Raw genomic sequence first — 27,477 nt, 5'->3', positions numbered from 1 at the left:
CTTTTGTCATGTTTGGTGTGAGCACATGGCTTGTCATGTTTCCTTGTACCATGTGCTCTCCTGTCTATTGTCTAACCCCAGCCACCTTGTTACCTGATTATTGGTTAATTTGCCCCACCTGTCCTCCATCGTTACCTGCCTTGTTTTCTCCCTATTTATTCTCCCTGTGTTTGCAGTCCTGTGCTGGTTCGTCGTCTTATATACACCGTGTGTTTCCGTCAAGTCAAGTCAAGTCAAGTCAAGTCATGCCCCTCGGGGTAGTTTTTGTTTGTATTTCGTTTTATTTTTATTATTAAAATAAAGCCCATCAACTCTGCACTTGAGTCCTCGCTTCATCCCTCGCCCATCAACTCTGCACTTCAGTCCTCGCTTCATACCTCGCCCATCAACTCTGCACTTCAGTCCTCGCTTCATCCCTCGCCCATCAACTCTGCACTTCAGTCCTCGCTTCATCCCTCGCCCATCAACTCTGCACTTGAGTCCTCGCTTCATCCCTCGCCCATCAACTCTGCACTTGAGTCCTTGCTTCATCCCTCGCCCATCAACTCTGCACTTCAGTCCTCGCTTCAACCCTCGCCCATCAACTCTGCACTTGAGTCCTTGCTTCATCCCTCGCCCATCAACCCTGCACTTGAGTCCTCGCTTCATCCCTCGCCCACCAACCCTGCACTTGAGTCCTCGCTTCATCCCTCGCCCACAAACCCTGCACTTGAGTCCTCGCTTCATCCCTCGCCCACAAACCTGACACATCAACAAATGACTGGAAAGAATCAAAATACAAATCTAAATAAAATCTGAATTAACTTCTGCTTCTTGTGTTGCAGTCCTCCTCATTTGTAAGTCATGCTTTTATAGTTCATCACATTAACTTTGGACATACATTATACTTCAAACGTTTGGGGACTTTTTTTGTATTATTATTAATAATCTTATTCAAAAGAGATGTTAAAGACATATAATGGTACAACATATTTATATTTAATAATAATATTACAAAAGTTCCTTGAGCAGCAAATCAGCATATTAGAATGATTTCTGAAGGATCATGTGACACTGAAGACTGGAGTAATGCTGCTGAAAATTCAGCTTTGATCATAGGAATAAATTGACGTTTTTAATATATTCACATAGAAAACATGTATTTTGGATGGCCACAATATTTCAGCAAATTCTTCAACCACAGAAACAGACAAATGTGCTGCTTAAAGTTAATAATTATTTCCTAGCACTCATGCAGATAGTTTACCAGCACAATCCCACCATAACCCAGAATAAATGCCCTTTATGTAATCTCTCATTCAGGGGAGTTAAAATAAAAAACTAGTGTACACCGATTTGATACACTCAATGAGTGAAATGATTTATTGATGAAGGATTGCTTTGGATTATGAAGATATACCCCCTGCAATCACTTTGTGTAAGAGATGACTTGAATCACATCCCGTCATGACCTCCTGACTGTGATGAAATAGTGTAAACAACTGCATCTTAAGATGACATGCATGCAACATCGAACATCACGGCTTTATGCGTTTCACAATAAATGCTAACATGCAGTGGCGGAAATACTTACATCAAAGCCTATGTTGGGATCCCATCCTACATGGCCAATGTGCCTGAAAAAAATAAATAAAAAAAAATTAAAAAAAAGAATATATATATATATATATATATATATATATATATATATATATATATATATATATTTCACTCATCTTTAACATGATTCCTGGAATACAGCCGCCAGATTATTAAGTCTGGGATATATTAAAAAACAAGTGTCCATCTGATTCTATCATAACATAGTATTACAATATAGTACCTGGTATTAAGATGGGTTTTGGTTGATCGGATAATAAGCGTATAATGCTAAATACAGGTGTAAATGGGGTCTTAAATGTTTTGAGCCTGTCCACTTTCGAGAAATTCCAGAGGTTGTTGAAAATGCATTTGACCGAATTGCGTTTGTTGTGTAAACGCTTATGTGGTCGAATGTGTTTGAACAGCCATAAAAGACCATCTACTCTCCACCTACCGACTTGTGCAAACATTATGGGAAGCGTGCAAGCCAGACAGGATTTAAACTTAGTCGACTGAAGACCCAAGTTTGGTTTGAAGACGAAACGTACCAAGCACAATGTTCTCTCGCCATTTCTGATTTATAATTCACACTCACAGCGTTCTGCATGGTCTTGTGGCTATCAGAGCGGAAACGAAAGCTGCTGCTCTCTGTGTGTTTTTCTATCATCTCCTTTCGCGATTGTATGTCAATTGTGTGAGCTTATTGACCATTAGATCGAAAGATCTAATGAAAAACATACATTTACCCTCCCCTCAAAGAAATCAGGACAGAACAGAAGTGGTTGAAAGTGGTCAAAAGAGACAGATTAAAATGGCAGGTGTAAACAGGAATGTGTCTCCCTCGTCTACTTGTGATCCGATCGACCCAACGCATCTTAGTACCAATTCCATGTGGGTTTGAACATAAAAGTGAACTCACAGAAAATTGTATGGGGTGCCGATATCAGCTTTGGATATTTTCTTCTTATTTTTATAATGCTGATTGTTGATCTCTGGGTTTTTCTTGTCCACCGTTGCCATTAGAAGTGTTGGTTCTGAAAGTCCTGATGGTCCTGATGGTCCTGGAACAGTCAAAATCGAATACATTTTTTAATTATGCATTCACTGATGGAATCAAAAAAAAAATTAAACCCGTTTTGGTAACACTTTATAATAACGTTATAAAGTCATAGAAAAGTGGTTAGTTAATGATGAACTAATTGTTTGCAAAACATTCATAAATGATTAGCAAGTGTTATACTAACATTTTATGAATGTTTTGTAAATTTTGTTACAAGTCATTTACAAGTGATTAGTAAATGATTAACTATTTACGAAACATGACTATGCGTTGTAGCGACAATGAGAAGGAACCAACCACAAACTAATCTTCTTCCAGAATATTAATTCAAACTCTCTGTGAACAAAGAGGAAGATTTGGTCAGGACTTCGTATCCTCATCCATCATGTCACGGGATCCAGGCGCCGACCGGTCTGACTAATTACAAGAGCCCCCAGCACTAACACATAACTGGTCAATGCTAGCTTTGTTGCCAAATTACTGATTGGTTAAGAGAAAGACAGAGACCAAGGTCTGACACAAGAGTCTTCACATCCCAGACTCAAATCACAAACCAGAGCCATAAATCACCCAGGCTCCAGAGAGTCTGTAACCAAAGACTTTTATTGGTTAACTGAAGGAAGAACTGGTCAACTTCGATAGTTTGCAAGACGGATCGATACCAGCAGATGTTGTTTTCCCCCACAACATTCCTGACCCCTTCCCCGTTGGGACCTCTGAACGAACAAACAGAGTCCTTTTCTCTCTAAACCAGAAAACTGAGATTTTTCCTACAGTATACATAAAACTCATTCAGTAACAATTTTCAATGGACTTATAAACATCATACATCATTCTATGTGTTTCTACGATATATGTGTCCATTTAATATGCCTTGATCCCATATAATTCATGTAATTGTTATAATTATTATAGGTGTGTGACTGAAAGTGTGTACTGTTTCATATCAATGTTATCTTACGAACACCACTAGTAAGTTGGCTGGAATGAAATCTGTGTAATATGTTTTGATCTTCTTTTAATTAGAAATCATGTCTAAACTGTGGCCTCTGTTCTCTCTGCTTAAAAGCGAGGGCAGAAAAAGATGAAGATCTCAATCAGACAAGTAACCATGTAAACGCAGAGACAAAGAACCCAAATTAAGATCAGAAGAACGGGTTCAACAGCTTTATTCAAGCCATCTTACTACTCTCGTCTAAGTTGTCTTTTCTTTTCTAAGTTTTCCTTTATTTTCCGTTGTGAGTCTCGGTTCTAAGTTAAGTTTTACGACAAGATTTCGAGCCACGTTTCTTCTGCAAAGCCAGCTTCAAACAAAGACTTTCATTCCGCCAGCACACCACGTGACTGGCCGCCCCAGACATCAGGCACGAGGACACCAGCCAATGAACGAACTCGGGAAACCCCCTTTTTACAGACAAAGGGAATCCCCAAAGCAAAGACAAGCAAGTACTACCTCCAGACTAAGAGCTGAACTGGTGTATTGATATAAATTGAATAACCTGTCTAATAAACGATAGAAGGGTTAAATTAATGATTGATGGTTCGTTCCAGGTCATGTCTTATAAGTGCAGAAACTTGGGATTTCATCATCTCACTCTTAAACTCTACTATTTTTTTCCTTCTGCAACTCGTATGAATGTGTGTGTGTGTTTGTGTTAGATATTAGTTTTATGTGTTAGTATATAATCAATAAAGTATTGTTTGTATTTGAACAAAGAGATTACTTGTGTTATCTGCTTACAAATTTTATTGTCTTGAACTTCGATCTAAGTACCTATGCTTATTTAGTTTATTTAGTTCTTAATTTACTGTTGGGGGGGGGGGGGGGGGGGGGATTCTTCTTTCTTGGCCAGGAAGATATCATATTTCCTAGAGTTAATAACTGTTTATGCTTTCTGTTCATTGGATGAACTGATAGACTAATCATACTATTGATTCTGCTACAGTAAATTCTGAAAATAATTAAATTATTAATTATTGATCATAATTCGTTATGAATAATAATTAATTCGATTTATACGTGGGCGTATAAACGCTACAGCGTTCAAAAATGATTAATAAGTTATGTGTTAATTATAGTATGTTTGTTTTGTAGATTCAGTTGTAAGTCATTTACAATTGATTAGTTAATGATTAACTAATAATTTACAAAATATGAATATGCATTCCATAAATGTTTAATAAATTGTTATTTTTTTGTACGTATGTAGCAATTAGAGGGTGCAGAAAGTGTTGTAAATGCCTTGTATACACGTACAGATCATCATTTGTAACAGGTAAGTAACAGTGTTCAACACAATGATGTCTAAATGCATGAATAAATCATTCACAGTACTTTCTGCATCCCCTAATCTAAAGTGTAAACTATTCATCACTTATAAATGTGATACACAGAAAGTGTTGTAAATGATTTATTCATGCATTTACACATCTATGAGTGGTGTTGAACACTGTAGTGCGTACTGCATAGTCATGTTTTGTAAATGATTAGTTAATCATTAACTAATCAAATGCAAATGGCTTATAACTGAATCTACAAAACATACATAAAATAATGAACATATCACTTTTTAATCATTTATTAATGTTTTGTAAATGATTAGTTCATCATTAACTAACCACTTATAAATGACTTACAACTGAACGTTATTATAAAGTGTTACCGCGGACGCAATTTTTGTGATATCAACTTCAAATTTTGGAAAACAACTTTGTTACACATATGGCTTTGATTTTCTAGCAATTTTAGTGTCCAAATTATTTATTTTGTAAAATTTTGAATAAAATGAAAAACTAAATAAATATTTAGTTCAGTATATTTGCTTTACAGTAAACTTAAACTTCTATAACATTTTAACACTTTCATGCTTTCACAATAATCTTCTTTAAAAGAGACCAATCAAGTTCACATCAATGCTCAAAAGTGGGGATGATATTTAGGTTTAATGCACTGAACATAAGAAACTGCATTCAGACTAAACCGCCCAATAAAGCTTCTTTCCATCTTGTTCAATTATTTAAGTCCTCAGACGAACTTCACAAAACATCTCAGGTCGCAAACCTACCTGCGTCCTCGCACTCGACACTGAACGCAGGCGAGAGTAAAACCGACGGACTACAGCTCCCGCTAATGTCTCCCGCTAATGTCTCCAGGAGAGTCCAGAGGTGACTTCAGTCCCTGTCCCCATCCAGGAGAGTCCAGAGGTGACTCCAGTCCCTGTCCCCATCAAGGAGAGTCCAGAGAGGACTCCGTCTCTCATCCAGGAGAGTCCAGAGAGGACTCTGTCCCCCGTCCAGTGTCCAGAGAGGATTCTGTCTACCATCCAGGAGAGTCCAGAGAGGACTCCGTCCCCCGTCCAGTGTCCAGAGAGGACTTCAGTCCCCGAGCTCGCTCCAGAGTCCACAGCTTGGCGCAAGAAAACATTTTTTGGGGGGGCTACCTGTCCACGGAGGCCGTCCCCCGAGACACTCAGCACTGAACTTCCATCACTACCCTAGGCCCCTGAACTGCCGGCTCTGCCCTGGAGGCTTCCTGTTCAGAGTAAGCCATGCCCTCTTCAGCCTCCAGGGCGCCCACCCAGTCAGTGTATTTAAGCCCTGTGTTTTGTACTGTTCAGTGTCTGTCATCATTGCTATACAGTGCCCGCTAATGTCTCCACCCCTAAACCCATGTTCAGGATTTTATCCATCACAACACGTGGGTTCACTGTCTGGCAGATTAGCCGCGGGGTCGGAGAACGGACCGAACAGCTCGTCCTGTGGAAGTAAGAGACATTGCAGGGCAGCCTCCTAAATCCAAAGCCCCATCTAGTATCTTATCAGTTGGCATTGACAAAAAGGTGGTGCAAAACACGATGCAGGTATGTCTGATTCAGGCTGCTCTCACTTTTCTCTGCCAGCATTTGAAGTCTGCTGTACACCATAAAGTCCCGCCCTCTTTTAATCCCAGCAAACTATACACAACATGAATTTTTACATAACCGTTAAAGCCAGAAATAAGATTCGAAAAATTTCCTGGGTTCTTTTAATGATGTTTCATAAACAAGGAGGAGCACGTTCAAATAATCAATCCAATCAACTTTTACCATGTCTACCCTATCAGCATGAGAGGAAGCAAAATATATCACTCTGTCAACTCACCTAACATTCCTTGACAGTTTTCAGCATCCCTCCACCACCCCGACTCCTCACTCTTGGCTTGATCTTTCACAGCCAGGAATACGGAGGGAGTACTCTGGGTTTGGACCAAATACCGAGCCCGGAGCCCTCTCCTCGGACAGCAAGCCAAATACACTTTTATTCTATCTAACTTATTTGTAAATGTGAACTCATGAAAGGACAATGAGGGTCCATGATGAGGAAACACAACAATAATAATAGGCCTTTATCACACTTCCTATATTCCTATTTTCCTATACCCTTCTTCTGGTCCCATTGCAACGCAATCAAAACTAAAGCCGCCTTTCCACTGCACACAACAAACATCAGCAGTTGGACTGGAAGTCATTAATTTCCAATGGAGAGTAGTACGGAATCTGCCTGGAGTTCCGATCATATGCGAATGCAGACATTTTGGATCCAGATTTGAGCTTCAGATGCGTTGACATTTTTTAACATTTGCGGCTAGACCATAGACTTCCAGTTTGTCGTAGAAAGCGATGGACAGCGGTCACGGCGGACAGCAGTACTTCACAAGTTCACACTCATATGAGAAGACAGCGGCAAAGCCGATGTTAACACAGAAGTCACGGCTAGAGCATTTTATACACAGCACGTTTCCACAAAACGTCATCAATCCGGTAGTCGGCCATATTAGCGGGACTGAACGTAAACAATGCCACTGAACTGAATGGACTCGCAAATTTGGCTGACTATTGCTGCTGAAAAATGGTCGTGTTTTGGTCTATACTAATCGGTCGCACCAGGAAAAACATTTGGTGTTCTATACACTGCCAAAAGTTAAAGAGAAGAGTGCAAAAAAAATGATGAAAGAAGGCGATTGTGGATGATAGAGGCACAGCATCAGCTCATAAACCACATGTGTAAATGAAGCGTTGATAGCTAAAATGTTGACATAAAGTAGTTCACTATGGCTACGTTCACACTGTCAGTCCAAATCCGATTATTTTTAATGATGTCCACACTGTGCATCGCAACTGTTCAGATCCGATTTGTGTGTCCATGCAGCTCTTTCGTTTTCCGGAATATCTGCATTGGTTTCTATGGCAATGACGTTGCGTTGATGGAGGGGTTTGCATTTGCAATAGAGATGTTGTCTTATTTAAATTTTACAACATGGAAATGTTTAGCCGCCGCGTTGGACAACTGCGTCTTGAGCCTGCTGCAGAACTGTAGGAGGCTGGTATGCACAGCTTTTTTCCGCGCTCTTGTCTCCGGTTTCAAAATATGTTTCAAAAATATAAATTTTCTGCTATTTTCTCAATAGGCCTATCATTTCACACTTTGCAACAACACAGCCTTGTTTCGGCAGTGACTTGACATGTTTCCTATAACAACGTCTGACGTTTACATTTTATGTGGCATGAGAAAGCCACATAAACCACGCGAAATCCGATCAGAGCGTTCAGACTGAAGCAGATTTCCTGATATGTGATTTGAATAGGATTTCAAACCACATATGGATATAGCTTTTTTTGCTGTTCACGTTAGCTAATTCTGATTAGATTTCAATCGGATATGAACAAAAATCGGATTTGGACGGACAATCTGAACGTAGCCTATGTCGGAATAAGAAATAGAAGGAAGAATTGTCGGGTCGTCACTCCACGACTAAGAAGCTAGCTCGTTCAGATCTTTACCACATATTAACTTTAGTTTTTAAATTCCGTGCTCTTTCTTGCTTTCTAAGTCCTTCTCTTTATGATTTAGCAGCTTCGGCGTGTTTTTTCCGTGGTTTAGACATCATAAATTAGTGTGACAATGTGTTCAGTAGTACAAACAGTGCAATCCATGCTGTTGTTTACATCCGAGTATCTCCAATATGACCGCGCATCCGGGCACCTGACCAAACCGTGATGTAGGTGCAAACCCTCTAGTCAAGTCAAGTCATCTTCATTTGTATAGCACTTTTAACAATGTAGATTGTTTCAAAGCAGCTTTACAGAGATAAACGTATAAGTTAAGGTAACAGAGATTGGTTTGGCTTTACAGCAGTTCTTTAATAAAGTTATTTTCCAGCTAAAGTTAGTTTTGATTGATTCGCTTCCGTCGCAACGATCATTTGTTATTAAATTAGGGGCCGCTAAGACGACACCATTCTCTCTACACAGACTTTAAACGCGAAGCTGTGATAAACACTGATGGCGTTCACATGCGCATTCTATAGGACAGACTGCCGCTTTGAGACGGGGGACTGCTTATATTGCATGGGCGAGTGAGTGGCTGGAACGCTCTGCCCTTTATACATGACGGATCACCGCTCGGAGGCGGGGAACTGCATATCATGAGAGTGGCCGAAGCTCCCTGCTGTAAGGAAAGTGGACCAGGTGTAGAGCATGAGAGGCCGGGCGTAGAGCATGAGAGGCCGGGCTTATATCCTTTTGAAGGGTTGGGTGAGAGGACAAGATACCATCACCGTCGTCATGTCGCCACCATCGTCACCCACCGAGGGGAGGGGGGCCCACCAGTGGCTCGCCCCTGTAATGCAACGAGCAATACCCCTCCTGTGTTATACAGTATATATATATATATATATATATATATATATATATATATATATATATATATATAATTTTTAAGACAAATGAAACATTTGTGAATGAAGACTAATGAAACCTATGTTTCTTATGTTTTTATTTTTTGTTTTTATTTTATTTTTTATTGTGTGGTTAATATAACCTGGACATTTACAACCTGACCCAAGATTTTTTGTATTTCAGCCTGTTTTTTGAACCAACAGGGTTAGGTTTGCATCTGGGAATTTGGAGGTCTAGTTTTGGTGTAATTTAAGGTCTTGACTATTGAACTAAGGTTCTGACTAGAGGCACTTAAAGTATTTCCTAAATATACGCACATCATCAGCCAACAGAAATCTTGTAGTAACAATACTTTGGTTGCAAGCCTTCTGATTTGTTCACTGCAAAAAAATGGTTTTGTTTTTATCACTGCAGACTCATGCAAAAGGGGAAAGTTACCTACTACACCACCTCGGGGGTCCTGAAGGACAAATTATTTAAATATTACTCTATTGTAGTACAACATATCATCTTACTTGCTTAGATAAGTTATTACAACCTGGTAGCAGCACACAAACTCATGGACTCACCTTGTCGAAGTTCCTTTTTTACAGCCTCTACTCCTCCTTTCTTCTCAATGAATTCGAAAATGACCTTAGATATCTCTTTGTCTTTGAGCTGGTCCTCAGAAATGCCACACATGTCAAAGAACTGCTTTAGCTCTGGGTCCAGGTTATTCATCTGAGAAAAGACAAGAAATGAACCATCAACAAATGACTGGAAATAATCAAAATACAAATAAAATCTAAATAAAATCAGAATTAACTTCTGCTTCTTGTGTTGCAGTCCTCCTCATTTGTAAGTCATGCTTTTGTAGTTCATCACATTTACTTTGAACATACATTATTATTCAAAGGTTTGGGGACAGTTTTTCTTTAAATTAATAAATACTTTTATTCAAAAGAGACATTAAATATGTATAATGTTACAACATATTTCTATTTAATAATAATATTAGAAATGAAGGAAATCAGCATATTAGAATGATTTCTGAAGGATCATGTGACACTGAAGACTGGACTAATGATGCTGAAAATTCAGCTTTGATCACAGGAATAAATTAAGGTTTAAAATATATTCACAAAGAAAACAGGTATTTTAAATTGTATTGATATTTCACAATATTTACTGTATTTTAGATCAAATAAATGCAGCCTTGGTGAGAATAGACTCAATAACATTTTTATTAAATCCCACCAACCCCAAACGTTTAAATGGTAATGTATTCCAGTAGTCTTCCTTTTGAACAGTATAGTGGCCGTTTGTCAATAAACAAAGAAAATTAAACTTAAATCAAACTTTCAAACGACAACTTCTAGCACCCTGGGCAGGTGATGTACGCAGGCAAGAAATACAATCAATTCCAGGCTGGATTCAGGGTTTGTGGCTGGTTTATTTGTTCCAACTGAGCAAACAATACAGCATCTCTCGCGCTGGTAAAAAAAAAAAAACATATGCCCATCACCCAGTTGCTACAGGTCACCTTCTACTTCCTACCTATATTTACCTTTACCTGTGCCCACTACTGCCCTCAGGTGTCTAAATCAAACATTGTAGTTATTAAATTAACCAAAAATAAAGACTAAACATATACAGTAAATAAAACAATTAACTAAACAAACAACAAAAGAATATTACCAAAATACTGTATATATTACTAATGTGAGCAAAACCATAATTGTAAACAAATTAATTAACAAAACGACCACTACTGAAAGCAAAATAATGTAGTTCCAACACTCCGGCCCCTAATTGTGCATTATGACAATTACTGAACTCTCAAAACGGAGCTACACACTATGTATTCTAACTATATCAGGCACAGATGTCTTGCCGCACCTGCAAGGAAAAGAGAAAGAAAGAGAATGATAGAGGCAGACAAAGAGAAAGAGAAAGAGAGAGAGTCAGTTCATGTAATCACACTGTGCCTCCAACAGCAGGCACAGCTTCGTCACAGGCCTCTCTAAGATGCTGGTCTTCGTTTGGAGGCGGACAGAGCGCACAACCCCATTCACATCTGATCTGACGTCCAATAGAGGCAGACAAAGAGAAAGAGAGAGAGTCAGTTCATGTGATCACACTGCCGCCTCCAACAGCAGGCACAGCTTCGTCACAGGCCTCTCTCTAAGATGCTGGTCTTCGTTTGGAGGCGGACAGAGCGCACAACCCCATTCACATCTGATCTGACATCCAAAACTTTCCCCATCATCCAAGATCCTCTTGAAGCTGTAGCATCTGCCACAAGAACAATATCTCCAGGTATAAGGTTTCTTTCTTAGTGCTGTCCATTTTTGTCTCTGTTGCATCAATGGCAGGTACTCAGAAATCCATCTCTTCCAGAAGAGTTCCGCCACGTACTGTATCTGCTTCCATCTTTTTCTGACATACAGATCATTTCTGTCAAACAATCCTGATGGCATGATTGGTTTACCTTTCAACAACAGAATGTGATTCGGCGTCAAAGCTTCCAGGTCATTTGAATCATCTGAGGCCCTTGTAATAGGCCTATCATTCAATATTGCTTCAACTTCGCAAAACATTGTTTGGAGTGCTTCATCGTCCAGGGTCTGCTGTTTAAGGACTGAGGTAAGAACACTCTTCACTGAGCGAATCAGGCGCTCCCAAACGCCACCTTGATGGGAAGCTGATGGGGTGTTAAATCGCCATTCTATGCCGTCCTGAAGAAAGGCTCTTTGAATTTTACCATGATTCAGAGCAGTCAGACTCTCCTTGAGCTCACGGCTGGCTCCAACAAAGTTAGTTCCATTGTCAGACCTGAGAGTTGAAACTGGGCCTCGTCTGCAGATGAACCTTCTCACTGAATTTATACAGGAGTCTGTATCCAATGTGTATGCTACTTCTAAGTGTACAGCCCGGCTGGTCATACAGGTGAAGAGTACTCCATATCTTTTGAGAAGACATCTGCTTCTTTTAACTTCAATGGGCCCAAAATAATCAATGCCAACATGAGTGAAAGGGGCTTCATCAGGCAACACTCTTTCAGCAGGTAAGTCCGCCATTTTTTGTTCAAGGAGTCTTCCTCGGTTGCGTCCGCAAACAACACAATCTGATATGACCTTTCTGGCAGCAGAGTTTGCATTTATAATCCAATACTTCCGCATTAAACTGGACAACATATAATTTCTTCCAGCATGACCTATCTGCTGATGAATGTGGCGCAGAATTAGTGTTGATACATGCAGGTCTTTTGGCAGAATAACAGGACGCTTGGATTCCACTGGCAGCGAGGCTTTGCTTAACCGACCACCCACTCTGAGAATCTCACCATCCATCACTGGGTCCAATCTGTACAGTGGACTGTCCTTGGATATGGATTTCACACCACTCTGCAGCGAGGTAATTTCATCCTTAAACCGTTGATGTTGTACATACCGGATGATTGACAGCTCTGCCCTGGTCACATCTTGAGGTGTCAGACTCTGTCCTTTGAGCGTAGCCTTAAAGCTCTGCATTTGGCTTTCCACCTGTTGATGACAGTCTGTAGTGTCCATACTGAGGTCAGCAGAGGCATAAAGCTCCTTTCTCCTATGTCCCAATAACACAAGAGTTTCCTTGATCTTAAGAAGCCAAGCTACAGCTACCTGCAATCTCTTCCAAGATGAAAAGTAATGAATCAGGTGGCTCATAGAATTGTCTGTGTCTTTAACAACAGCATTCCCTTTCAAGTCCCTTTTGATCTCAGGGTCAGCGCCAGGAATCACCTGAAGGTCTACATCTAATTTAGGCCACCCATCCTTGGACTTATAAAGGAAATCAGGTCCCATCATCAATCTCCTTCTGTTCAGGAGATCTTCTGCCCTCATTCCTCTTGATGTTTCATCTGCTGGGTTTTCCTTCGTCCCCACATATCTCCACTGATCAACATCAGTTGCCTCTCTGATGACTGCAATTCTGTTGGCCACAAAGGTATAGAATCGCCGGCTTTCATTTGATATATATTTAAAGACTGTTGTGCTGTCGGTCCAGAAAACTGACTTCTCCAGTCTAAGTTGCAACTCCTTCTGTAGCATGCGGTCTACTCTAACAGAGAGGACTGCAGCTGTTAGCTCCAGGCGAGGAATTGTTGTCTGCTTCAGCGGAGCAACTCTGGCCTTCCCCATCATAAATGCAACATGCACTTCATTATCCCTTTCCAGTCTTAAGTAAGAGACAGCTCCATACCAAACCTCACTGGCATCAGAGAAGTGGTGAAGCTGTACAGTGACAGGGTTGCCAAAGTCATTAGGCTTAATGCAACGATCAATCTTGAACTTTGCCACCTTCTGGAGATCTTCCAACCAGCCAGCCCATTGCTTAGCGAGATCATGGGGAATATCTCCGTCCCATCCAAGATTTATTTGACAGAGTTCCTGCAGTAACAACTTAGCCACCATGCTGAATGGAGCAAGGAAGCCCAATGGGTCATAGAGGGAGCTGACCACCGAAATAATTCCTCTTCTCGTCTGTGGTTGCTCTTGTGCTGAGGCCTTAAATCCAAATTGGTCAGTCTCAACGTACCACGGTAGTCCTAATGTACGTTCAACAGGAAGTTGATCTGTATCCAAATCCAGCTCCATCATGTCTTTTGCTCTGTGCCCTTCGCTGACAGAGCGCAACACTGCACAACTATTGCTGACCCACTTTGACAGAGTGAATACTCCTTTCTGACAAAGTGCAATTAAATCCTGGATCATTTTCCTAGCTTCCTCTTCTGAGGCCATTGGACGGAGGCAATCATCGACATAAAATTTTTTTTCACTGTACTCACAACCTCTGGAGGGAAGTGTTCTGCTTTGTCATCTGCAGTTGTCCTCAAGGCATAATTGGCACAGCTTGGCGATGATGCAGCTCCAAATAGATGTACCTTCATGCGGTATTCCTGCGAAGCCTGTGCAGTGTCACCACCTGGCCACCAGAGGAAGCGGAGAAAGTTAACATGCTTATTTGAGACATGAACCTGGTGAAACATAGATTGGATATCAGCTACTATTGCAATAGGCTCCTGCCTAAATCGGACTAAAACTCCAATGAGGCTGTTGGTGAGATCGGGGCCTTGCAAAAGCTGACTATTGAGCGATGTTCCTTTATATGAGGCTGCACAGTCAAAAACAACTCTTAGCTTGCCCTTCTGAGGATGATACACCCCGTGGTGAGGGATATACCACACCTTCCCATTTCTCTGTGTCAACTGATCAAGAGGAACTGGTTCAGCATGTCGCTGTGTTATTATTTCATTTAGGAACGTGGTATATTCCACCTTAAAAACACTGTTCCTGTCAAACTTTCTTTTCAGGCTACATAAGCGCTGCTCTGCTATATAATGATTGTCTGGCAGGGTTACATTTTCCTTTCTGAATGGCAAGTCAATGCAATAATGACCTCCAATTAGTTTTGCTGTGCTACTGACAATATCCATGAACTTAATATCTTCTCTGGACATTTCAATTTGCTCTTCTGATGATTTTTCATTAGAGTCATGGTGATACTGTTTAACAAGCATTTCTTGCAGGTGTTCAACAGAGATGCGATTTGCTGTTACAGCAGAATAGCCACTCTTACCTCTACAGCTTCCACCATGAAGAGGACCATTAATTATTAGAGTATTACATCGTTCATATATGGCCATGGATCAATATCTGCTTGTCGTGGAATATTAAGTGTAGACACAGGTATAGTTCTTTGAGTCAAAACATCAGGAAGCTCTATGAAATCTTCAGCACCCATGCCAGACACTTCAAGACCTGACAAAACATGAGCATTCACAACCTTTCGTTGGCCCATTGTTCTCAACAAAATGCTTGTCTTCTTACCTCGCAAATGTAACCTTTTCGCCATGGTTTCTGTACAGAATGTGCCGGAACTGCCAGGATCCAGGAAAGCATATGTCTGCATGATCTTATTAGTCAGTTTGCTTCTGACCTTTACTGCAACAATAGAGAAGGTAGAATCATCTTCCACACCGGCCCCAATATGGCCACACGTCTGAAAGGTTACGATTTAATCACTTGGAAGGCTCATAGGATGTTTGGCTTGTTCTACAGATGTGCCTTTATCCTGTCTTTCTATATGAAGGACCCCGGGATGTTTCTGCTGACATACATGGCAATCCAATCGACTCCTACAGTCCTTGCTTGAATGGCCTACCTTCAGGCAACCAAAACAAATACCCTTGTCCTTAATGAAGTTGATCTTGTCCCGGTGTTTCTTGGCTTTAAACTGTGAGCACTGACCTAGTGTGTGGTTTCTCTGCAGGCAGAAAAGACAGCAATGAGTTGAGGGGGTGCTATGTTCTACAGGCCGTGCCATAGCGTCTTCCCTCACAGGAGTGACATTCGTAACGTAGCTGCTTCCCTTCCTTCTTTGTCGTAGCTGGCTGCTACAAGAGGCCTTGACGTTAGGATGTTGAGGATGTTGAGGATGTTGAGTTTCCAAAAACTGGATCTAAAGCAATTTTCACTTGTCTTTCAATAAAATTTACAAGATCAATGAATGTAGCTCTCTGTCCACTTCTTTCTTGCAGATCACATGCAATATTCCTCCATTTTTCTCTTAGTTTGTAAGGAAGTTTTAAAATGATACTTCGCATGTTAGATGGTAAGTCCAGTTCTCTCATATACATTACTTATTTTTTTAGGTTTGAACATCCTCGGATAAACAGAGAGAATGATTGTAATCCCTTTACATCTTCACCTTTAACGGGTGTCCATTTAAATATTTTTTCCATGTAAGCAGATGCAATTTTATATTCATCTCCAAAATGCTGAGCAAGAAGACTCTTGGCTCTGTGATAGCCTTGATCTGGAGGTATATGTTGACAACTATGCAAAAGATCCTTTGGCTGCCCCCTAGTGTATTGTTCAAGGAAGTGCAAACAGTCGCTGGGATTATTCGTTTTCTTCTCTACTACATTTTCAAAGGCTCTAATGAAGGATTTATATTGAAGAGGGTCTCCATCAAAAATTTGCAGATTTCTTGGAGGAAGAACAGAGGATATATTTTGCTGAACCAACAGTGCAGTGATTTGATTTTGTTTTTGCATAATGCCCACCATGTCATTTTGGTTGTTACCACTTTGAGTTTGAGAATTTAATATATGTCCCATTTGACGCCCATTTGCAGTCTGTACTTCTTGATATGGAGATTCTGGCCCAAACTGCCTTCCATACATTCACTCAGCAAATCCTTGTCTTGGCCTAACAACTGATGCAGGATCAGGTACAGTAAGAACATCATTTTCATGTGGGACAAAGGCTTTGACAAGAGGATCCAAACCGATGGATCTTTGAGCTTTGCTCCTCTCCAAATAAGAGTTCATTCCATCAGATCGTCTGGAACCACGCTGTGATGAGTTCATTTCTAAAACCTGAAGCCTTACAGTTGTAGCTGCCAAATTTGTTTCAAGCACCAATTGCTCTTTTTCTCTATGAAGCCTTTCCTCCTGCACGTCTATATGATGTTTCCTTTTTAAAGCTTCGGAGCGTTTAAGAAGAGCTGCTCTCTCGGCCTCCGCATTAATGCGCGCTGCGGATGTTGCAGAAACCTTTGATATGCCGGTGGCACGTGATTTTACAGAACTTGATCTTACACTTAAGACGTTGGAAATACTGTCTTCAGGTTGTATTCCATCATCAACACATCCTGCATCGATAGGTTCTTTTGGTTGTGAATATGGATAACCAGCTTTAGACAGCCACTCCATCACATCTTCAATAAATGCATGACATGATTTCATCTTCTCCTCAAAGTTTTTAGTTTTAGTGGTTAGTATGTTATCTTCTGGTAGAGGCAATTCCATAAATGTTTCATGTATATCGAGTGCTTCTTCATAACACTTAATGAACAAAGCGAGCTGAGTGTTCACTGCGTCGGCATTTTCATTTAATTCCATTAGGGCACGGATTTTATCCATAAGCTTTTTAGCCTGGTTAGTTTTTGCAGTGCGTTTTTCTTGAGAAGTTTGTATGTAAAAGCACATTCCTTTAGAAGTCAATTTAATTGACCGCTTTGATTCCGGCCTCTCCACATCTGTCCTTTTGCTGCAAACTTATAGCCAAATTGTTGATATCAGTGAATGTTCACAATCGGCCAACAAGGTTAGCAAAGATGGCAACGTTTATTGAAACAACTTTGTTTTACACAAACAAATCCTCTTCATCCACACAAGCGCACACTGCACTGGCTTTACCTTTTTATGAATGTAGGCCACCCGGTGCGTTGATAATTCAACAAAACGCACAGCCAATTAAAGCAGTCCAAGTTTTCAGTAACTTCAGTTTTCATGTAACTTTTCATGAAACCGTTTTCCTATATGGCATTTCTAACAGTACATACCAACTGGAGATTTCTTAGCTCGGGCCAGGCCTCTGTCTCATGCCAGCAGATAATCCATGAATGGTGAATAAAACAATCCATGCTGATTTTCCATCGGGTATCCCAATAATATCCGAAGCGAATTCCAAGGAAAGTTCTTCTTCTTTCTTTAATCAATGAGCGGGTTTTTTACTTGATGTAGAGGCCGTTTTTCAATAAACAAAGAAAAAATCAAACTTTCAAACGACAACTTCTAGCACCCTGGGCAGGTGATGTACGCAGGCAAGAAATACAATCAATTCCAGGCTGGATTCAGCGCGAGAGAGGCTGTATAGTTTGCTCAGTTGGAACAAATAAACCAGCCACAAACCCTGAATCCAGCCTGGAATTGATTGTATTTCTTGCCTGCGTACATCACCTGCCCAGGGTGCTAGAAGTTGTCGTTTGAAAGTTTGATTTAAGTTTAATTTTCTTTGTTTATTGACAAACGGCCACTACAGTATATCTATTTTTTCTTTCACTAGATTTCACTTTTTGCTCGAAAAATGTGCTTGTGCCATCTTATTGTAAAACAAATGTGGCTCTGTTTGCTCATTTGTTATTTAAAGGGTTAGTTCACCCAAAAAATGAAAATCTATCATTAATTACTCACCCTCATGTCGTTCCAAAACAGCAAGACTTTAGTTTATCTTCGGAACACAAATGAAGATATTTTCGATGAAATCTGAGAGCCTCCCTCCATTGGCAGCTACACAACTGAAACTTTGAAGCTTCAAAAAGTTCATAAAGAGATCATAAAACGAATCCATATGAATCAAGCGTTTAGTTCAAAATTTTCTGAAGAGACATGATCGAATTAATTTAGGCTTGGAGGTATAGAAATCTCTCAGATTTCATCAAATAAATCTTCATTTGTGTTCCAAAGATTCTGTTCCTATTCCAAACCCGAAAGTCTTACGGGTTTGGAATAGGCTTGATACAATAGTCTTAACACTGTTCAGCCACAACACCAGTTACATCACTTGCCCACCACCCCACCGTCGTTTAGACAAAAATAATTTAGTTCAGTTAGAGAACAGACACTACAATTAAAAACTGCACGTGTCTGCTCAATGCAGCGCGAGCCGAACGAGAGTCGTAGATCAGCAGCAGGAGCCAGATTTCATTTAACACGTAACGAGAGTCACTAGCTGACTGACAAGACAATGGCAGAAGATTTTGTTTCAAAGCAAAATGTAAAAGTGCCCATTGGTAATATTTTGAATTTATACCCAGTGCTAATAGTGAACCTGCAACGGATTAGTTGTGTTTTTGTAGTTGTTGTGTTTTTCATTAAGAAGAATAATGAACCCCCGCCCCCGAGTTAAGAATTTTCAGTTCATTCCAATGGAAGTTGAGCTTCACCATGTGCATTTTACTCAAATTAGCAATTTAAAAGCGAGGTGCAAAAGAGGGAAAAACTCCAATGTCTCCTAGCACTCCTGCAGATAGTTTACCAGCACAATCCAACCATAACCCAGAATAAATGCCCTTTATGTAATCTCTCATTCAGGGGAGTTCAAATTAAAAACTAGAGCACACAGATCTAATACACACTGCCAGCTCAATGAGTGAAATAGGATACTTGATTTTTGGGTGAATGATTGCTTAAATTATGAAGATATACCCCCTGCAATCACTTTGTGTAAGAGATGACTTGAATCACATCCCGTCATGACCTCCTGACTATGATGAAATCGTGTAAACTGCATTTTAAGATGACATGCATGCAACATTGAACATCACGCCTTTATGCGTTTCACAATAAATGCTAACATGCAAACATGCAGTGGCGGAAATACTTACATCAAAGCCTGTGTTGGGATCCCATCCTTCATGCCCAATGTGCCTGGAGAAAAAAGGCCTTTTAAGACACACAAGTAGAAACATTCACCAAACGCAGCTCAGAAACTGAAAATGCATTAAAATGAGTTTAAAGGACATCATCAAACATAAACATGGTCATGGTTAAGGAGGTCTCATCCCTCTTTAACATGCTTCCTGGAATAAATCTGACAGATTATCATGTCTGGGACATATTACATGGGATTAAAAACAAGTGTCCATCTGATTACACTTATGACAACATAGTCCCTGTTTATACCTGGTATTAAGAGGGGTTTTGGTTGATCGGATCATAAGTGGACAACGCTAAATACAACGCACAAGTGGACGCTAAAGACAACGCACAAGTGGACAACGCTAAATACAGGTGTAAAACGTTTTGAGCTCGTCCACTTTCAAGCATTTCCAGAGGTTGTTAAAAACACATTTGACCAGATTGCATTCATAGTGTAAATGCTCATGTGGTCAAATGCAGTCGAACAGCCACAAAAGACCATCTACTGACTTGAGGCGTAAACATTATGGGATGTACGCTAGCCAGATGGGAAACTTTGTAGGTTTAGTTTGAAGACGAGAAATGTACCAAGCACAATGTTCTCTCCCCATTCCTGATTTCTAACACTCACTCACAGCATTTGGTGTGGTCTTGCAGCTGTCAGAGTAGAAACTCAGGAAAGACTCAGATGACAGACTTCAATTGAGGTCGGCACACTCCCCATCTGGTATAATGTTTTATACCACTGTCCCTTTGTACAACAACACCACCTCCGAAACTGATCTTAAATATACTTTGGGAGGGCCTTGTTTGATAACTTTTACCTCTACTTTACATACTCTGAGGTATTGACTAGGGGATGGCATTTACCATAACCCCTGTAGGTCATTCATTTCTCTTGAGTGATGCATGTTTTAAATGCACAACATATCCAACCTGCAGGTTTGGCTTTTCAGAGTGTGTAGAAGAGATTCAAGGCGTTTCACAGCTTGGCACCTGTTATTAGGTTAGGCTTATTTGGTTTGAAGGGCAATGGCGCAACAAATTAAATCGATTCATTCATGTAGACCTCTCTGTCCATAATGTCAGGGAACACTCTGTCCTCAGTTGACATTCCTACTTTGTCATCATGGGAAGTACTTTGGAATACACTGATGCCAAGTTCCACTGCATCAGAAACAGCTGTAGCAGCATTGCTTTGAGGATTGTAATGCAACACTGTGTTGTCAAACTATTCTTTCACATATTTGCTACTTGTACAAAAGTACGAAAGTTTGGATGAACGACCATTACTCAGAAGATCTAGACATTGCCCGAATGGCGCGTTGTGAGGTCCGCTGCACTGTTCTAGAACCTTATGCACTCGCAGTATGTCTTGTTTGTTGATCCATTCCCACAAATTTCAGTGCATTTGGATGTCACTGACAAGGAATCAATTGTTTGCTGCTCTATGCCCTGGTCTTCAGTCGAGGCACATTTGCTAACTTTTCAAGGCGCTGGACCTGGATGTAAGGCAGTGGGATGCTGATTGCTTTTACATTCTTTACACTATACAAGTCTATCGCAGTTTTTGGCAAAATGGCTGGATGATGCATAGCATCTGAATCAGATGTTCATGTCTTTGAGGTAAGTTTTCCTCTCATCTAACGTTTTGCCTCTGAAGCTTCAGCATTTCCTCAATGGATGGGGTTTGTTATGCAGAGGAAATTGCTTTTTAGGGTCATTTATCTTTTCCTCTGAAGCCTTTAAATAAGTCTTTCCAAGATCTGCAGAGACTTTTCCTGGCGGCAACTGTAGGTGTTAAATATGGCTTATATGGAGGACCTCTGTCTGTCTTAACAGTGCTTCAACTTCCAACTGCTATATTGGCGAAACCTGGATCATTACAGACTTTAGCCTGATCACAGACAAACCTCACAAAGACTGAAAATGGAGTGTAAGGCACATCATTTTGTTCTTTATACTGTGCTCCTACTGTGATCCATTTCTCTTGTAGGTATAACGGAAGTTTCTGCACAATTGGATTGACTCCACGTGACATGTTGACTCCCGGTAAGTATCCATCAGCTCATGCTGCTTCAAGTTCCAACAGAGTATTGCCCAGTTCCCTCACTTTAAGGTTGTCTCTTTGCCATACCATTATAAGGCCAGCTTTGGCTTTGTGATTGTCAACTACTAAGATTATCCTAGCTTGTTCAGAGGATGATGGCCAAAGCCATTTACAAAGCAAATCAAGCTCCTCTGTGGCTGTGAGATTCAAATCTTCAGTGGCACTAAGAAAGGAAGCCTTCCAAGCCCAGTAATTCTCTGGATGATTATTACATTTGAATAAGCCTGAGCTTACCATCTCAAGCTGTAGTAGATATTTTGCTAGGTCCATCATAGTTGAAGGGTTTGCTTGCCACTGACTGGACTGGAAATCTTTATGCTGGAATATTGCACCATGTGGCTGTTCACTATAGTGGTAGGGTTCTCTTGGAGAGCTTACAGTAAGGCTATTTCTAATAGAATTCCAGTTAGTGCTCTGTTTTATAGGATGTTGAGGAAGTGGATAAAAAGAGACAGATTAAAACACCAGGTGTAAATGGAAATGTGTCTCCCTCAACTACTTTTCATCCGATCGACCAAAACACATCTTTTGTCTTTTTTGAGAAAATGTTTCCCTGCCATTGACTAGATTTTCCAGCTTTACATGTTATCACTGTTGTAAGGTAGGGGATATTACGCATCTATTACACATCTGAATACTGAATCTCCAGATCAAAACACAGGCAAAGAAGAAGCAGAAACAATCGACAGCATATAGCAGACACACATGAAAAACAACGCGATCATCAACATTAAACAGTATATAAATCAAAACTGCCTAACATTAATGAATGAAATGTCGATCCACAGTTACTGGACTGTGAAGCTTTGGGGATGTTGATGGACTCGATCTACTCCATCTATGTTTTGATCATTGTACTGAAACTGATCCTGACGTAGTCTTTGACAAAAACACGATTTTCTCAGCTTTTTACTCAAAATTTTGTTTTTATGAATATTTTATGAATCTTACCCATATTCAAGTGTTTTTGTTTCAAGCATTTATTTGTTTATTTTTTCTGTTGAAAAAGTCTGTTCTTTATTTTGATATATTGCATGTTCAGATATTCATAGGCTATACAACAAAATATTCTGGGTACCATAACATTTTTGTGAAAATGACCAAAAACACCTGACGGTGGATGGAAACTAAAAGAAAAAACAAAAAAACAAGACCAATTCCAAATTGGTCTGAACTTAAAAGCAAACCTACCAAGAATGGTTCGGGGTGCCGATTTCAGCAGATTTCAGCAGATTTCCTGAAAATCCTGATTGTCCTGAAACAGTCACGATCAAAACAATTTTTAAATATTCAATGACTGATGCGATCAAACACTTTTTAAAATTTATTATTAATGTTTGTTTGTTTTTTATAGCCGGTTTGTCACGTTTAATGTTTGTGTTCATGTTATGTTTGCCTGTGACAGTTTGCCCATGTGTTCCATTGATTTGATCCCTTTCACGTTATCTTGTTAATTACTCGTTACTTCATGTCACCAGCTGTGTCTCGTTTCCCTGATCTGTTCAGTGTATTTAAGCCCTGTGTTTTGTCCTGTTCAGTGTCTGTCGTCGTTGCTATACGTTTGGTTGTTCTGTTTGATGTCACAAGTGTTTGGTTTCTTTTATGATCATTGAAAATAAAGTTGAGTTGCTGCAAGTAGATCCTGCATCCTTCCCTGCTTCAACCTGCGTGTAACAGAACATCCGACCTTACAACTAGTGATGGCAAAATGAGGCTTCCTGAACCACTGAGACCTCGCAGCCCATTGCTTCAAAGGTTCATTACTCAAAGCTTCATTCAGCATTGCTCACTAGTGACACCTAGCTACTGTGCAAAGAAATAGCAGACAAATTAATTCATTCTGAACCAGTGCTCCCTGTGTGTTGAGTGCAGTGCTTATGTTGGAGGGAGTGTAATAAAGTAAACTGCAACAAAATAGTCTGGAAGGAAGGATTACAATATATTTTTATTGAGAAACAGAATTATTTCAAGTGTGTTGGGGTTTAGACGATTCCTCTTCTCGGACAAAATCTCTCCAGCCTTGGAAAAGATCCTTTCACAAGGAACAGAGGATGCAGGGGAACATAAAAATGCCAGTGCCAGCTGGTATAAATGAGGATACTGATGCTTCTGTTGAGCCCAGACAGGGGAGGATTTCTTCTTTCTTGCTGGCTCCATTACCAGTCACAAAAAGCAAACAAATCAAAAAGGGCAATCCAAATCAAAAAGCAGTCCAGTCCAGATCCAAAAATCCAAAGCAATCCAAATAATCTTATCTAATTAATATAACAAGACTAGAATATAGCAACTATAATTAATAATAACAATATACTATAACTATTCTAACCTGATAATGTAATAATATACAGCCCTAACACATATATGACACAATAACGACAATGACAATGATAGTTATCTAACTCTCTGACACCACTACAACTGCTTCTACTACTCCTGACAACACCCACAAGGTGGCGCGAGTTTCGAACCCCCTTTTTCCGGAAGCGACACTCAGACCGAACCGATGACGTATCCACACAAACAGAGGCCTCGTTTGTCATTAGTCACGTGATTTTCAGGTTAACAACACAAGCCTTGAATCGCGGCTTCATCTGGCACGCCCATTTTTTCTCGACACAAGCTCCAACGCCTCACATCACTACTTACAACTTTGGATCTAGCAGCAGTAAAGATGGACTTGACTGGCCATGACCTGACTGACTACCTCATCAGGCTTCTGATAGAGAGAGGTCTCCGCATCACCATCACGCCAGTGATGGCTCCAGCCCCTGACCAGCGTCCAGAAATGGCTGCTGCCACGCTAGAGCCCTCTGCCAAGATGGCCACTGCCACACCAGAGCCCTCTGCCAAGATGGCCGCCGTCTCACCAGAGCCCTCTGCCAAGATGGCCGCTACCGCGCCTGAATGTCCAGTCCCCGTCCAGAGTCCAGAGGTGACTCCAGTCCCTGTCCCCATCCAGGAGAGTCCAGAGGTGACTCCAGTCCCTGTCCCCATCAAGGAGAGTCCAGAGGTGACTCCAGTCCCTTTCCCCATCAAGGAGAGTCCAGAGGTGACTCCAGTCCCTGTCCCCATCAAGGAGAGTCCAGAGAGGACTCTGTCTCTCGTTCAGGAGAGTCCAGAGAGGACTCTGTCCCCCGTCCAGGAGAGTCCAGAAAGGAATTTGTCTCCCATCCAGGAGAGTCCAAAGAGGACTCCGTCCCCCGTCCAGTGTCCAGAAAGGACTTCAGTCCCTGAGCTCGCTCCAGAGTCTACAGCTCGGCGCAAGTAAAACATTTTTGGGGGGGGCTACCCGTCCACGGAGGCCGTCCCCGAGACACTCAGCACTGAACTTCCAGCACCGCCCTAGGCCCCTGAACTGCCGGCTCCGCCCTGGAGGCTTCCTGTTCAGGCAATGCCCTCTTCAGCCTGTTGATGTAATATGGCGCGAGGCCGCGCCTTGTGGGAGGAGGAGGTTCTGTCACGTTTAATTTTTGTGTTCATGTTCATGTTATGTTTGCCTGTCACACCCAGTTTGTCCATGTGTTTCATTGATCTGATCCCTTCCACCTGTTATCTTGTTAATTACTCGTTAGTTAATTTGGCCCTGGTGTGTCTTGTGTCCCTGATCTGTTCAGTGTATTTAAGCCCTGCGTTTTGTCCTGTTCAGTGTCTGTCATCATTGCTATACAGTGCCCGCTAGTGTCTCCACCCCTAAACCCACGTTCAGGATTTTACTCATCACCACAAGTGCGCTCACTGTGTCGCAGGTTAGCAGCGGGGTCGGAGAACGGACCGAACAGCTCGTCCTGTGGGAGTAAGAGGCATTGCAGGGGGGAGCCAGGCAGTCTCCCAAATCCAAAGCCCCATCTAGTGTCTTATCAGTCAGCGCTGACAAAAAAAGGTGGTGAACATCATCTCTAAACGCATGCAGACATCCACGATGAAGGTATGTCTGATTCAGGCTGCTCTCGCTTTTCTCTAGCAGCATTTGAAGGCTGTTACATAAAATTAAGACATACAATTTTGTTATTGTTTCATAAATAATATCTAATACATAATATTTGTAAAGTTCAAGTATGCCTATACAGCATGGCAGCATTTTATTCATTTTATTTTTAATTAATTTAAAAGTAATTGTAATGTTAGGGCTAACTGTCACAATAATAATGCCACAATACAAAACTGTCATGCTCCTAAAAACACTTGTTACTTTCTTTTAGTAAAATATAATTTCCTATTTGTTATTTATTTATTTATTTTTGGGGGGGTGAAATATGACCCAGATAATTCTTTGCACAATTCAATCTGATTATTCAGCATATGTTCATAAACTACTAGCATATTTTCAAAGAATCCGCAGACATAAAGACATTTTAACTGGTAAACTTTGTCAGTCATATGTAAAGTTTAGACTAGAATTAACGTTAATGTAATTCATTAGTAAACAACTTACTGGGTGGGTCACTTCTTTTTTCTGCAAGACAAAATTAAGATAATGGTTCTCAATAAAATCAACAGTGCATGACTTAAAATGTAAGGTTTATTAGTGAAAGAACAAGAAGGTAAGATTTAGTGGTGTAATAATGATTGGAGAGATATTTAACATTAGTTTGTCGGAAAAGACTCAAATGCACAATCTTCTCCTTGTCCTGGCAGAAGTCGCTAAATCAGTCGACACACAGAGGGGAAGTGTTTAAAAAGAAGACTAAGCAGATCGGAACTGGTTGAGTAGCCTTAGTTAGAAAAAAAAAAAAAAACTGGGAGTGCAGCATAGTGTTACAGAAAGAGTGATAGAATGAATCATGTCAGAAGAAAACCAGATGATAATGTGTTTTTCTAGCAGAGGGACACAAGTGAAGTAAAGTAAAGACACAGCCTGCTGTGCTGTTGTATTTACCGCTTTTCCTCCATTTTCTAACCAGAAGTTTATTAGCTGCAGAACTGAAGTGCTTGGCTTCCTCTTCACTGTCAAAATTGAGACCAAACTGGAATGCCTGAGGATGAACACACAGTAAAGATGCTTTATATACACTCGTGAAACAGCATACAATAAGTCATGAATCATAACACAGACTACGTTTACATGCTGTCAAATATCGGGTTATGGTCGGGTTAAGGTCACTATTTGGGTTTCTGAAACATTCGGAATAACCCGTTTACATGCGTGAGTAGAGAGAGTTACTCCTGTATACATGGAATTTGTAATCAATTGGCAATATCCTGATGTAAACGGCGACGCACGGTTAGCGTCTGGACGTACGGACAATGTTAAGACGCAATGTGTCATTTCCGATTCTTCTTCCTGTATCCAAAGGCAACAACAACAGCAGCAGCACGCGGATAATGAATAGTTCGGGGCAGACAACGATCGCCTTTGTTTGCGATTTCCTCCTCGCTCCAAAAGTGTGGTGCTGTGCTGCGTCTCGCCATGTTTACCTCTACTTCTTGTTTACTTCCGGTATACTGCACGCGGGTTTTTGTATGCGCCGTCTCTACTCAAAAGACCAAGATTCCTTGCAAAAAGAACATGCGCAGAACACAAATCAATGTTCCTTTTGATGGGGATATGCCGATACGCGTTTACATGACCAAATATTCAGGTTAGAAAAGGGGTACCCCAGGGGCCTGTACCATGAAGCCGGTTTAGGTGGCTAGCCAGCTATGTTTCAGTTTAGTTTCCGCCAACCCTGGGTTTTAGGTACTATGAAAGTAGCTCGGCTTTAATCGGTGTTCGTCGCCATGGTATCTTACGCTGCACGGCTAACCTGCTCCGGGGCAGGTTATGTTCTGGATTCAAGATCTC

General features: G+C 40.8%; 1 protein-coding gene across 3 annotated transcripts in view; it reads right to left on the bottom strand.

Moving 5' to 3' along the window:
• Positions 1 to 27,477, bottom strand: part of LOC309497162 (uncharacterized protein) — a 121,821-nt gene that overhangs the window by 89,262 nt on the left and 5,082 nt on the right. For all 3 annotated transcript variants that reach the window (XM_082167382.1, XM_082167383.1, XM_082167384.1), the window contains exons 5-11: positions 26,572 to 26,668; positions 26,128 to 26,148; positions 22,887 to 22,950; positions 19,552 to 19,594; positions 9,927 to 10,077; positions 2,501 to 2,642; positions 1,574 to 1,616 (exon numbers count right to left, since the gene is read on the bottom strand). In XM_082167382.1, the coding sequence (XP_082023508.1) occupies positions 1,574 to 1,616; positions 2,501 to 2,642; positions 9,927 to 10,077; positions 19,552 to 19,594; positions 22,887 to 22,950; positions 26,128 to 26,148; positions 26,572 to 26,668 (561 nt within the window). The remainder of the gene's footprint in view (positions 1 to 1,573; positions 1,617 to 2,500; positions 2,643 to 9,926; positions 10,078 to 19,551; positions 19,595 to 22,886; positions 22,951 to 26,127; positions 26,149 to 26,571; positions 26,669 to 27,477) is intronic.

Source organism: Leuciscus leuciscus (assembly GCF_965113295.1).
Source record: "Leuciscus leuciscus genome assembly, chromosome: 4".
In the NCBI taxonomy this organism is placed as follows: domain Eukaryota; kingdom Metazoa; phylum Chordata; class Actinopteri; order Cypriniformes; family Leuciscidae; genus Leuciscus; species Leuciscus leuciscus.
Note: the sequence above shows the minus strand (reverse complement) of the source record. Positions and strands in the feature narration are given on the sequence as shown.